Here is a 12,846-nt window from a genome sequence, read left to right as displayed (position 1 = left end):
GTGAATGACCTGTATAGATGTTACTGTTACAAATTACAAGCACAGAAATATACAGTGTAAATGGAAAATAAATACAAGAAAACAGTATATAAATATAAAAATAGTAGTAATGTGAATGCTGCATAATTGTTTTGCAGCTTTGTAGCACATTTTACCTTCCATGAGTTGACATCTTTAAGTTTGTCTAAACCTCACTGGTATTGAATTGTTGTTGTTTTCCTTCATTTGAGGCTATTTAAGACTGCTGTGGTTTCACGGCTGCTTTGCTCCACTCCATCCTCTCTAAAGTGTTTTCTAATAACCCTGATGTTTTTATTGTGCCTCGTGGACCAATCCTGAGGAAATTACACCCAAAACATCCAAAAATTATGCATTTGTCTCCAAATTTAAACCACTGAGATATTACTCAGCAGTAGTGGGTTCCCCCCTCTTAAGCCATTACATCGCTGCCTCTCTCTCTCTTCCTCCTCCTCCTCTCCTCTTCCTCCTCCTCCCCCCTCCTCTGTCACTCCCCTGCTCTCTCCCTATCTCTTGTTGGACACACACACGCGCACTCTCTTTCCTACCTCGCAGACGTTTGGGTGCCACCGCCGCTGCATCCTATCTCTGACTCTGACTGTTTGTCGCTTTTCTCTCGACTCTTTTAGTCCACAGAGACAAACCGGGGTAAAAAAAAATTGGGGGAAAAAGGGAGGAAAAAAAGTGGCCGCTACTGGGCGAACCACAACAATGACCCGGTCCTGACTAAAATTGAATGGATTAGCCAATCTATTCTGAGCTCTAATGAGATTAGAGACATGGGTCGCGGCGGCGTGGTACCTTTCGTTGAGCTCCTCGGGGAACATTGTCCCTGTCAGCAGTCCTCCAGACGTGGAAATGGCGTTTTTGATACTGAAGATGCCGCGGGTGCCAGGGGACAATAACAGACATTTGAATGCACGCTCACCTGTGCCGCTTTTGTGGCGCGCGGATTCCTAGAAGTAGAAGTAGTAGTGGAAGTAGTAGTTGTAGTAGCAGCAGCAGTAGCGGTAGTGGTAAAGGAGAACAAAATGAAGTACCAGAAATATATCACGGTGATGCAGATGGCCATGGGAGTGACAGCCTCCAACAAAGACTGCCTCCCCACTAAGAGACAGCTGTGGTGAGTAGAGAGAAGGAGGAGGAGGAGGTGCGCGTGAGGATGGTGGGGAGCGTGTGTTGGTGCGTGCGTGAAAAGAGTGGAAAGGTGGTGTGTCTTTTCATGTGGAGAAAATAGCTTTAAAATTAGCCTCTTAGCTTTGTTGTCATGACCCCCCCCCTCCCCTCGTCCCCTTTGCCTGTGTCTCGTGTGAAGTTGAAGCTGAGCAGCTGTTGGCGGAAGTCGGCTGCCTCCATCTCTCTTTGCCTTCAACAACTGTTTCATATTCACCCCGGTGACATCTACACACAGCAGCAGGCATTTATCCGGGGAGAGGAGGCTTGTACAGTAGCTTTTCTGTGCAGCCGTGCGTGCATGTGCGTGCGTGCAGTCCCTCTGTGTTTATCTGTGTCTCGCTTGGTGGACTCTGTTTGTTGTGACGAGGGTGAGTTTCACATGAGGCGGTCGGAGGAGCGGACAATACAGAGCAGGTGTATTCACAACAACAGTATCAAACAATGCTGAGCGCCGTCCGATACAGTCCGCTTTGAAATGATTTCAACTGCACCTGTGCACGCACTCCGTGTTTTTCCTTCCTCGAGCCTTTTAGCGATCGCTCATTTGAAGCTTCCAAAGTGTAATTTTGGTGATTAGTGTTTTCCCGGCTGGTCTCTGTTCTCAGATCTATTTCTGTGATCTGATGTAGTAAAAAAAAAATGTCGGCTGATGTCTCCACTCTCATCACTTATTCAGTAGCTTCATGCCGCCTGCATTTAGCTCATAATGTGTAGGAGTGATGCTAAGTGGTTGACTAACAGTGGCTGCTCATGTGTCTGTGTGTTCATATGGATCCACCTAGTTTAGTTCATATCAAAGTCTATTATTATTTACCCATCTATACATTTTTCACCAGGCACCCAGATGCATCCACCAAACTTATCCGCTCTCTACTTTAAAGTAGTATACTTTTTAGCTTTTGGAAACATCATTCATTTCTCTGTTTTTCATTGATTGTACTGGAACCAATGATTATTTTAAGCAGTTGTTTTTGTTTAAGCTAATCGATAAATCATTTGGTATATAAAATGTAAGAAAAGAGTGAAAAATATCCATCACTGAGCATCCTAGTGTGGTTTACGGTGTCAACCATGTACCGCAATGTCCTCAGTTGGAGTCCCGCCGGGGACCTTTGTTGCATGTTATTCCTCATCTCTCTCTCTCTCCCTGTTGACTATCTAATAAAGAATTCCCCAAAATACTTCAAAAATAGCCATCACAAGTTCCCAGAATCCAAGATAACATCTCCAAAATGTTTGCTTTCTTCAACCAACAGACTAAAGTTCAAAGATATTCACTTTACAACAATATAGACCTGAGTAATTGATTTGTCGCTAGAAAATAACTCTGCATCGATTAATCGTTTAAGTCACTTTTTAAGCAAAAAAGCTCTGGTTCTAGCTAATGTAAAGATTTGCTGCTTTTCTTTGTCTTATGTGAGAGTAAACTGAATATCTTGGGGCTGAACAAGACGTTTGAAGACGTGAGAAACTTGTGATGGAGAAGGTGATAGTCGCAGCCCCAACAATGATGCAAAACAGAAAAGCAGAAAATCCTTAACATTCGAGAAGCTGGTAACAGAAAATGATGGCATTATTGCATAGTAAATCTCTTTAAAGATTAGTCATATCTCAATGTTATTATTATAATTAATTTTAAGCCGGTCAACTAACCGGTTGTAAATTAGTTGGTTGATATCAGGGAACAAGAAGTTGTAACTTTATCTGGCTTTTGACAACATGACAGAGGCCGTTGGCAGATGTCCTGTGTTATAATTACATTATACTGTAGGTCATATTGAGGTAAACTTTAAGTCTGGCCCCTTTGCTCATTGATATTAGGAGCCTCATTAATAAAAAAAAAAAGAAAAATCAAAAACCATTACACAGCAGAGTAGTGTTCAGTCTAATTATAGGCTCTCATTATTCGTACAGTGGGCACATTCAGTTCTTCTTCTTCTGTAATCCACACAGATAACATGAAGCACGAGGTATAATCCTTCCAGATTGGCATTACTTTACAGTGAGAAGACAAACACTGGTTTATTGTAATGAATGTCCAGGCTTGTTTCTGCAGAGTTCATCCTATATATAGGAACAAATGGGTTTATAACTTTGCCTGTTGTGACACACCTGACTGAATCAGAAGTCACCACACAGGGGAAAAGGATAGGTTTTCTCCTCTTAGCTCGTGACCGCCGTCAACTGTGTTGCAAAGGACATAGTGGTGACTTGGTTTTGACACTTCTCCCTTAAGAGAGGCGCGGCTGTATGTCTGGGGCCATCACTTCATGGTGGGGGAAGGGGCTCGGCCATTAAAACAGGATTACTGTATCGCCTCCGACAGCCACTTTAACGAAGGGAAGCTGAGCCAGCGTGTGCCTGCAGTGTGTGTTTCATGGAGTCACCCCATGCATTCACTTGCATGCCATGTTTGTCTTTATTCAGTGTGAAGTCAGAGCCCAGAATCAGTAGGCTTGCATGCACACAAGTGACTCAGTTACTATGAATACCCAGATTTAGGTAATACTCAATAATGTAAGGCATTTATAAGATTTAAAATTGCACAAGTTAACTAATAACCCAAGTTTACATGAGTTGTTTGATAGTCAAATTTATATCCAGATGTGTGGTAACCTTTGAGCTAATGCTAGTAGGAATATAGTAGATAAAGGCTGGGGGGACTTTGTTGATTTTATCCATTCATCCAACCATCTATTTGTTATAACCGCCTATGGGTTACTTTATTTAGTTGTAGTTTAGTTTCTTTAGTTGTAACATTAAAAACATTTCACTGTCAGCCAGGAAAACTGTTTTTTTCCACCATTTCTAAACATGCGATATTTGTTTTCTAATGCACTGCTTTGTATCTGTTTTACTCTTTGACCTTTGTGGCACATCCACAGAATCAAAACATCAAAACAAACCAACCAAGATAAGATTACAGTGTTATTGTATACTAAGTAAAAAAAATTGAATGTGGCATGCTCTCAAAAGCTGTTGAATTGAATTGGGTGCAAATGCCAGTATACTTTCTGCAACTGTTGGTCCAGTTGGGAGTCGTGGTGAAGGAGATGAAGCAGAAATAAATGCTGATGGGGAAGTCCAAGACACGACACGAGCTTTGGCTGCGATAAGACGATAAGAGTTAGAGCAAAAAAAAATGCAGGAGGAAAATTATTTAAAACTGACACAGGTACACTGAGGTAATGTTTTTATAGCAACACTAAACACAAGGGGAGATGGCGTAGTTGTTTCTTAAACCGAACAAGCAGACAGAATGGAGACAATACTGTTTTTTTCTAGCAGCAGATGAGGAGTATAGTTGAGGGGGTGGTTGTGCGCCAGATGGTTTTATGATCTTCCAAAGACTCGACCCTCTTGATTAAAAATCTACTCCCATCCATCCATCATGTTTGAAGAGCAGATAATTGCATCGACAATGCAGTAAACAATCATGAACCTTTTCAACTTTATTTCACTGCAAGAGAAATGCATTTGAAATGCTACATGTTTGTGTATTTTGGATTTGTATATGTGGATGATGATGCAGGCCCAATGATAATTAGTTGTTTCTGTACATAGACATGATTACCACCTCGTCTATAATCTCAGCTCTATAAAGCTAAAAGGTGTCAAGTGCGTATCCTGACCAGGTGCTTTCAAGATGTAATTAGTCAGTACATGTAGTTTACAGGTACTTCTGTAGATCATCTGCAGCAACTTTAGCATTTACAAAAAACTGCATTTACCAGATGCATTGCTATAATGTTCCTGAGGCAATAAGAATGACATTCAAACAACAATCTTGGTAGAGTCGTGTATTTAGAGAGCTCATTTAGAGGATGGCTTTCTTACTAAGTCACCTGGAATTTATTCATCTCTTTGTCATAATTGCTCCATCTCACCAAGGTTGAAATTACATAACTAACTGAAAACAGGAACTGCAAGTCTGCACAGCACAGAGCCGTGCACCTCCCAATTTTTAGCCACAGTACTGATTAAAGCAAATCACTTAAATTAAGAAGTAAAGTAATTAATACATTTTTACTATTAATATTTCTCGTAAAAAAAAGACGGCCAATTTTTAAATGCGATGAGATCTTAAAAAACTACATTTGAGTGAATAATATTTTGCCAGCAGAATCAAACAGTTTACAGGTTATTCAACCTTCGTTTCATTAGAAAACATTTGTTGTTCCAAATACTTGACTTTGACGTTACCAAAACATTGACTTCTTGATTCTTCACAGAATGTTTTGTTTGTACGCCCCCTGGTGTTTTGGAGAATACTGCAACAGATGTGCCCGTAACTCACATGCTATCTGCGGAGGCCCGCGCCATGGTGTCGCACGAGCATAAACAAAGCTTAAAAGCCTCCTTCGGACATAATGGAGGACGTAATGAAGGACTGATGGAGGACTGTTTGCACCTATTCATTTTGAAAAAGCAATGGCCAATGGTGTATCTTCATCACTCAGGGACAGACTTTTGCGTTTATAGGGCTGGCCCCGCTTAGCTGCAGTCCAGCCAAAAAGTACAAGATTTTGTTGGCCATTTGCCAGGTGATGGTGTATTTGGGGAAGCAGCGAATAAGACACAAAAAACACTAGTTCTGACTGGAGGTCTGTGCAGACTGCTGCAATCAATGGTTTTTGTCACCAATATCTGTTTTGGTACAGGTGTAATGCCGGATTATCCAGCATTGTTAATCAAGTTGTGTTTGATCTGATTACCACCTTGTTTTGGTTAAGGTGTTTAGCTGTAACAATCTGAGTATTGTCTTATTCTGATTGTAGTCAAATTAATAGAGTTCAGATGATAAAACATCATTGAAGCACAAACAGAAGGCTCTACAGTATAGGAATAAAACAAGAAAAAAACACTGTCATTATACAAAACACACAGAGGTCTGTAATAAACACTGCACTGTAATTAGTTTGGGATGATCCATAAATAATAATTAGCCTGATGACGTGTGTTTAAACTGGTCGCAGCTCTTCCTAACATGTGGGTGTATCGTCCTGTATTGTGTGCCAGATGTCTACTCCGCTCCCCTCCACAGAGACAGCTCCGCCTGGTGTTCTCAGTCCACCTGCTTAATGATGCATAAAGTCAGCGTCCCTTCTTCCCCCCAACACACACACACACACACACAAACATGCAGCAGCCCCTCTGCCCTCTGATTTGCCTGTCCACACGTCCTCCCTCCCAGCTCTTCAGAGCAACAAACACACACACATTCAACAACTCCTGTCCTACCCCCTCCACTCTTTCAGTTCCACTCATGGAGGCCATGATGCGTAATCTCACACAAACTGACAATGCCGCGCATTAGTTACCTCAGCAGGAGCCCAAGTCCAGGGTGGGCCTGTCATGATAATCAGTACTTTTCTGAAAAACATGCAGAAATACTTGTTTTTTTTTCTCCTTCACTCTCAGTATCTCTCTGTCTCGCTCCCCCTAAAGTCAAAAAAAGCCTTTTTGTATTAAAGTCATGAAGTCTGATCTCAAAAACACGAGTTATGACTTCATGGCGGACTTGGAGCACACCACTCCTACTCTCCACAGTTCTTAATAGAGTATATGCGGAGGTGCACACGCGTATTTTCATGTGTGTGCGTTTGTATTCAGTATTTTTGTCCATTAGGAACTCGCATGTTCTTACTTTGGCAGAACGGTTGTAATCTCCTCTCAGATGGTTTATGCCACTAAAGGGAACAGATTACACAGGGTTTATTGACTCGTGGCTCACCCCCTTACCCCCACCCGCTCTCCGAGCATCCTGTGGGTGTGTGTTTACGCGTTTGTTGGTGTGGGTGTGTGTTTATGTGTTTGTTGGTGTGGGTGTGTGTTTACGTGTTTGTTGGTGTGGATGTGTGTGAGTGTAGATGTGTGTTTGTTTGTCAATGGGCTTTTAGTGATAACTTTTCGGGTCCAATTTAAACGCTAATGAAAATGAACTTTTTCCATAATATTTGCTTTGTTGAATGGCTACACTTTAATGCTAAAACAATTTGCATGGAAAGTTTTATCCTGTGCAACTCGATCAGACTAAGAATACAGCATTTCACTCCAGTTTTATGTTTTTTGCCTTTCGCCCACAAAGACACCATACTTTTAAGTAAACTTGCTGCTTGTTACACGTTGTTCGGGCATACACCTATTACACATCAATTACATCACTTGCCCACTGCCCCCACCGTTGCTTTGCTTTTTTAAATAAATAGAAAATATACCCATTTTGTTCATTTTCGCGTACGTTTGTCAAATAAAAACGCTCTAATTTGTAAAATTATAAGCGTGTTATCAATACTTAGTGGGACAATGGATGCTACAATCATAGACTGAAAGTATCTGCTCTGTACAGCTGCAGAGTATTGTATTGGCGCCGGTATTGAAATATTTGAAATTATATCGAGCCATATTTGGTTCATAAGGTGCGTACCAAACTAAACTATCTGTACCTCCCTGTTACGGCTCGGTCCGTATCGTTGCTCAATTCAAGATGTTTTGTTCTTTCTTAGTCTTCCCCCTTTTACTCTCTCAGTAGTGACGTTCTGTACCAGTGATATAAAACTTTGTCTCTCCTGCTGCGTCCTCCGTGATGCCTGGATTCATGTAATGATGAGCCTAACTACGGGTCTGGTAATGGCTGCTTAAAGAGCCTGTTGGCGGCAGCAATGGTAACAGAGGCCTATCAGAGACTCTTCGTCTCCAGTCAGATGCGGAGCAGCAATGACTTTTAGAATCTGTGAGTCACACGTTCTCGGCCTCTGGTGACTCCCGACTGTCACGATGGCTCACAGGGGGCTGACAAGATGGAATCCATCACTGCCGCCCCACAAATAGAGAAGGACGCGGCAGAGGGGATCCACTTTTGTCTGACAAAGATCCCAATTTATTCTTTTCTCTCTTTCCCTCTGCCTGGCAGATTTATATCTGTCTGTCAGCATTAATATTTTCTTATGTTACATAATTGAGCCATTTCATTTTTCTTAATATGATGTAATAACGTTATACTGTAGTGTAGTGACTGTCTGGAAATCAAAAAGTGACTGATGCCGTCAGTGAAATAGGTTGATGTGTGTCTGTGAAGCACGCTCAGTGATTATTATGTCCTCTATTCAGAAAACATTATTTATGACTACACATTACTACACAGGGATAGGTTACAATAACTAAGAGCTTAAGCCCATTAACTCCAAATCACATATTATTGCTGACCATTATTTATTATTCCATATGACTTTACTGGGTTTCCATCTTCTATGTAAGATTAGAGAGTTAGTTACCAAAAGCAGTGCTATGTTGTTGGAAAGTCAAACCCAAACAATAATAAGCAAGCATGGATGTTTTGAACAGAATGAAATAAATCTGGTAGTTTCTTGGATTGAAAAAATTGCTCAAGCACTCCGATGTACCAGCAAGAGAGAGTTTCCAACAACCAACCAGGTCCCTGTTTGCTGTCACATTACCAGACCATAATAACGACATAACAACAAATTTAAGTGAACCACCATTATGCTTAGCAGTAATTTAAGCATATATAATTTGTAGTTATTGAGCTGAAATACTTTATGTAGTCCAAACATACAAAATCATATCACACTTTTCACCAGACCGGCTGCTGCTTCCAGTCTCATTTTTGAACCTGTATATAAAGGTTGTATGACATAATTTGAAAGATGGACAAAGATAACTTAAGCCTTGTTCTATTCAAAGATTTTGCCTGTCAGGAGTTTTCTACATTAAGGTTAACATTAACCTTTCACCTTAACATCTCACGCAGAAGCCGATCAGATGTTGTTACCAACTGAACCCAACCATAGCAGGTCCTATTGTAAACTTTGGCTAATGTTAGGATAAATATTTGTCAATAATTCATATTTTGTAGAATTTATTTTTCCTAATGATAGCACCATAATAGCCTCAGACAGCTCCTGCTTCTGATTGATGGTGATTAATCTACAGATATGTCTGTACAGTATAGCTTAAGTGGACATTTTCAAGAAATAGATGGAGCCACACCAACAGCTAATTAAGTTCATAACTACTGACACCTCTTCCTGTGTTTGTTTGTATGTATTTTAAGACCTGCAACCCCTGGTAGTGGGCGGTTATCTGTTAAAACCCACAAGCGAAATGTATAAAACATGCTTACGGTTGGTGGAATTGTGTATGTTGTATACAGGAGGTATGGCAGCATCTCAGGCTACTTTCCACGTTTACTTTATCCCAACTTGTCTTCACCGCATATCTGTGCTCGCACATTGAGTTTTAATGTGCTCTGAAGTTGAGTTTGTATTGATGTCTGTTATGCACATGGGAGCAGCCGTGCTTTTTGAAACCAGCCGTTGACCTGCCTGTCAGCCTCATCTCCACAGGGGTCAGACAGCACTCGGACATGAACGTCGTCCCTCCTTGTTTGATACATGTCTATATGCCTAATCTGGTCTGTCCATCTGTTGGGCCCGTCTGGCCTAATCAGAGTCTTGATCTCGCCACAGACTTTCAGCCGCATCCTCGTCTGCCCAGGTGGCTTTCAAAGGGCTTACATACTCCCAGCTAGTAAATAAAAAAGCTTTGTTATGTTTCCCTGTTTTCTTTTCTTTCTCCTCGGACGTTTCAAGGCTGTTTTTAGCCAGCCAACATATTAGTCATTTGTTTTATTCTTCTGTTAGGGAGTGTCATTGAGGTTATCTAGATCAAGTAGGATGTGTCATGCACCTCTTGTCACCACTTGTCCCCTGAAGTAGGAGGGGTGGCCGTGAGCAGAATGATGCATGTTCATCGGCTGCCATCACTTCCAGCTGAACAGTCAAGCAGGCATTACGAAGCAGTCAGGACGACCTCTGAGCCATACGCTGACAATGTCCCTCTGTCCTTTGTCCCTTTGCATTATGGTCTTTCTCCTTTTGTCTTTCGGCCCCTTTCCCTCTGCCTCTCGGCCCCCTGCTCCTTCATGCTTTGTTCACTTGTCTCTTGTAGTTTCTGCTTCTTTTTCTTTTTGCTCTAACTTTTATTTTTCCCACCTCTGCAATAGTAGCCCTGGTTAGTGAGTGAGTTTATATGCAACGTAAAATAAATGACTAACATAGTGACTTGGTAGAAGCTTCTTTGAAAAGGTCTGAGAATATAAATGGAAAGAGGAAGAGTCGGTGGAGCTATTTTGGATGCACCACTGTCGCCCGATGAACTGGAAGATATGAACAAAGACAAATCCCAGGATCAAAAGGCGCCCCATCAGAACTCTGTTTAACATTTCGGTCAGAGCACAGTCCATCATTATTAGACATGATATAAAAGCAGTTGAAGAGAAATCATAGTAAGGCATTCTTCTCTAGTTAGAGCCACCTGGGCAGAGGAGGACGGGAAATCTGTGGTGGGATCATGTCTCTGGTGTGTGTCGTGTGTGTGTGTGTGTATCTGTGTCTACTTTGGTAGAAGTGTCAGAATGGCGATGAAACACACCTGCTTTTGTCCCTGTAGTCCTCACTAAGTGGAATCAATTGTCCAGCAAAGTGCTCTCCATCTGCAGATCTGTCATAACATACTACCTCAGAGGTAACAGGAGGATGTACCCTGGTAGCCCCCCAACCCCTTTAACACCTATTGGAAAGGATAGTTTAACTGGTGTCTACAAGCTTACACAAAATATTTCACTGGTTTTAATTTAAATATGCATTGAAATGTTTAATATAATTGGTCAGTCTGTAGGTGAAAGCCGTCGTGTTTACATCGAAAACAATGGAGGTGGCCAAGGCAACTGCTGTTGGTCTGAAAGCACCTTTAATGACCTTTCATCGTTGACTTGGAAACAGCAGTTGAGACAACAGTACCACCACAAGGTCCATTTAGTAGCTGTTGTGGAGGTTTTGATCATATCACATTATCATCATCTTTTGAACCTCAGCTTCTAAGCCCTTAAGTCCTCAGACAAAAAGCGGAAGTTTTAAAATCTACATTTCTATGACAACTGAGCAAACTCAACTATGATTGAAACCTCCAGAACAGTTACTAAATGGATGCTGTGTTGAGATTGTCCTGCTGTTTCCAAGGTCAAAATTGAACTTTCACAACCTTTTAATGGTGTTCGTACAGTGTGATGTCAAGTCGTAGTGCTGTGACAAATGCTTTTTTTCATTAATTATAATTTTTTGATAAATGTATTCATTTTATCTACTGTAATTTAATTATATCTTTATATCTCACTATATTATAATTGAAGAACATACTTACATTAATCAATGAATCAACTAATGGTTTTTCTACAATTAGGCTATAACATGTACACACTGCTGGGATTCTGGGATGAAGTAATCTGTACAGCTTTGCCAATAACCTCTTAAATCCAGGGCAGGAGGGAGATTCTCTATTTTAGGCTGAAGTCTCATGTAATATTCATAAACTTCACCTCTCACTGCAGTCAGTGCTTAATGTGTCTTGTTATTCCTTTATTTTTGTGCTGTAAGATGCCGGCATTGTCTGTTGTTTGCACTGACGGGGTCACTTTGGGTACGCATTGTGAGTGCACTCCAGCCTGTTTGTGAGTTTCTCCATATTTCTCCAGAGGCAGTGAAAAGTGAAACTAACTTGTCTGTCAGACTGTCTAATCCAGTGGCTTGCATGGCTCAATATATCTGTCTAAAATCCTGCAGCATCACTGATGATAAATCATTCATAGGCCGGCAGCAAGTGAGCAGTCATACTTCTGCTCCTTCTGGTGTTCTGTATACTTTTAATATTTGTTTATGCTGCTCGTGGACGAGACTTTAGATCAACAAAGCTTAGTGTTTCTATTCTTTCTATTTTCATACATGGCTCAAGTGGCATGGCAAGTCTGTGTTGTGTCTAGTACAATTAAAAAAGATAGAAGGACAATGGATAGTAAATGAAAAATTACAATCTTTTCATTGTTTTTATTACTTGAAATGACATAAAAATAGGACTATGGGCATTTGCCAAAGGTTAATACACTTGTTTACATTGCGACATTGCTTCTTTCAGTGGTTTTGAAGCAGTTACTCTTTGCTATGATCTTAATGGAGTGATCCACATTGCTTAAAACACTGTCACCTGATTCTGGAAAAAAAGTGAAAAGTGAATATTATGTCACATTTTTACTTATTGTCAGGAACTTTAATAGCAAAAACTACAGTGTAAAGGAAACAGTGATGTATAAAATCTTTGAGCCAAATACTCCATGTGTCCTGTGTTTCTCCGTTCTCCTGTTTCTCTTCTCTGATGTCATCTATTAGTTTAGGATTAGCAGTGAGTGAGCTTCAGTACAGGTTGTAAACTGCCCTCCTTAAGTCACACAGATACAGTCCATGTCAGCACTCCTCATTCTTAGAAACCCACAGAGCTTCATAAGCTGCTGCTGGATGTATGAATGGAATCCCCTTGTAAAGGCAACACTGGGATTACAGTGACAGTGACCGGCTCCTCCTCCTCCTCCTCCTCTTCTGTGTTTGTGTCCTGTTTGTTAGTAAAGACACACAATGTGTGGACACTGTGCACAGGTCACAGTAGAGGACAGGGATTGAAAGGCACTAATTACAGACTGAAACTGAGAGTCTGCATATTTGTACGTATTTATGTATATTATAAAATTGTAAACGGTATGTATTTTAAACTACTGTTTAAAACCTGACCGTTGATCAGAGGTTA

The 12,846-nt window shown here is 40.9% G+C and overlaps 1 protein-coding gene across 1 annotated transcript in view; it reads left to right on the top strand.

The window, feature by feature from the left end:
* The first annotated feature begins 1,049 nt into the window (after window positions 1–1,049).
* Window positions 1,050–12,846, top strand: part of tjp1a (tight junction protein 1a) — a 96,750-nt gene continuing 84,953 nt past the window's right edge. Inside the window, exon 1 of the mRNA XM_070909657.1 lies at window positions 1,050–1,141. Within this exon, the coding sequence (XP_070765758.1) occupies window positions 1,050–1,141 (92 nt within the window). The remainder of the gene's footprint in view (window positions 1,142–12,846) is intronic.

This window comes from Enoplosus armatus, chromosome 1, assembly GCF_043641665.1.
Source record: "Enoplosus armatus isolate fEnoArm2 chromosome 1, fEnoArm2.hap1, whole genome shotgun sequence".
In the NCBI taxonomy this organism is placed as follows: domain Eukaryota; kingdom Metazoa; phylum Chordata; class Actinopteri; order Centrarchiformes; family Enoplosidae; genus Enoplosus; species Enoplosus armatus.
This window is presented reverse-complemented; position numbering and strand designations above follow the sequence as displayed.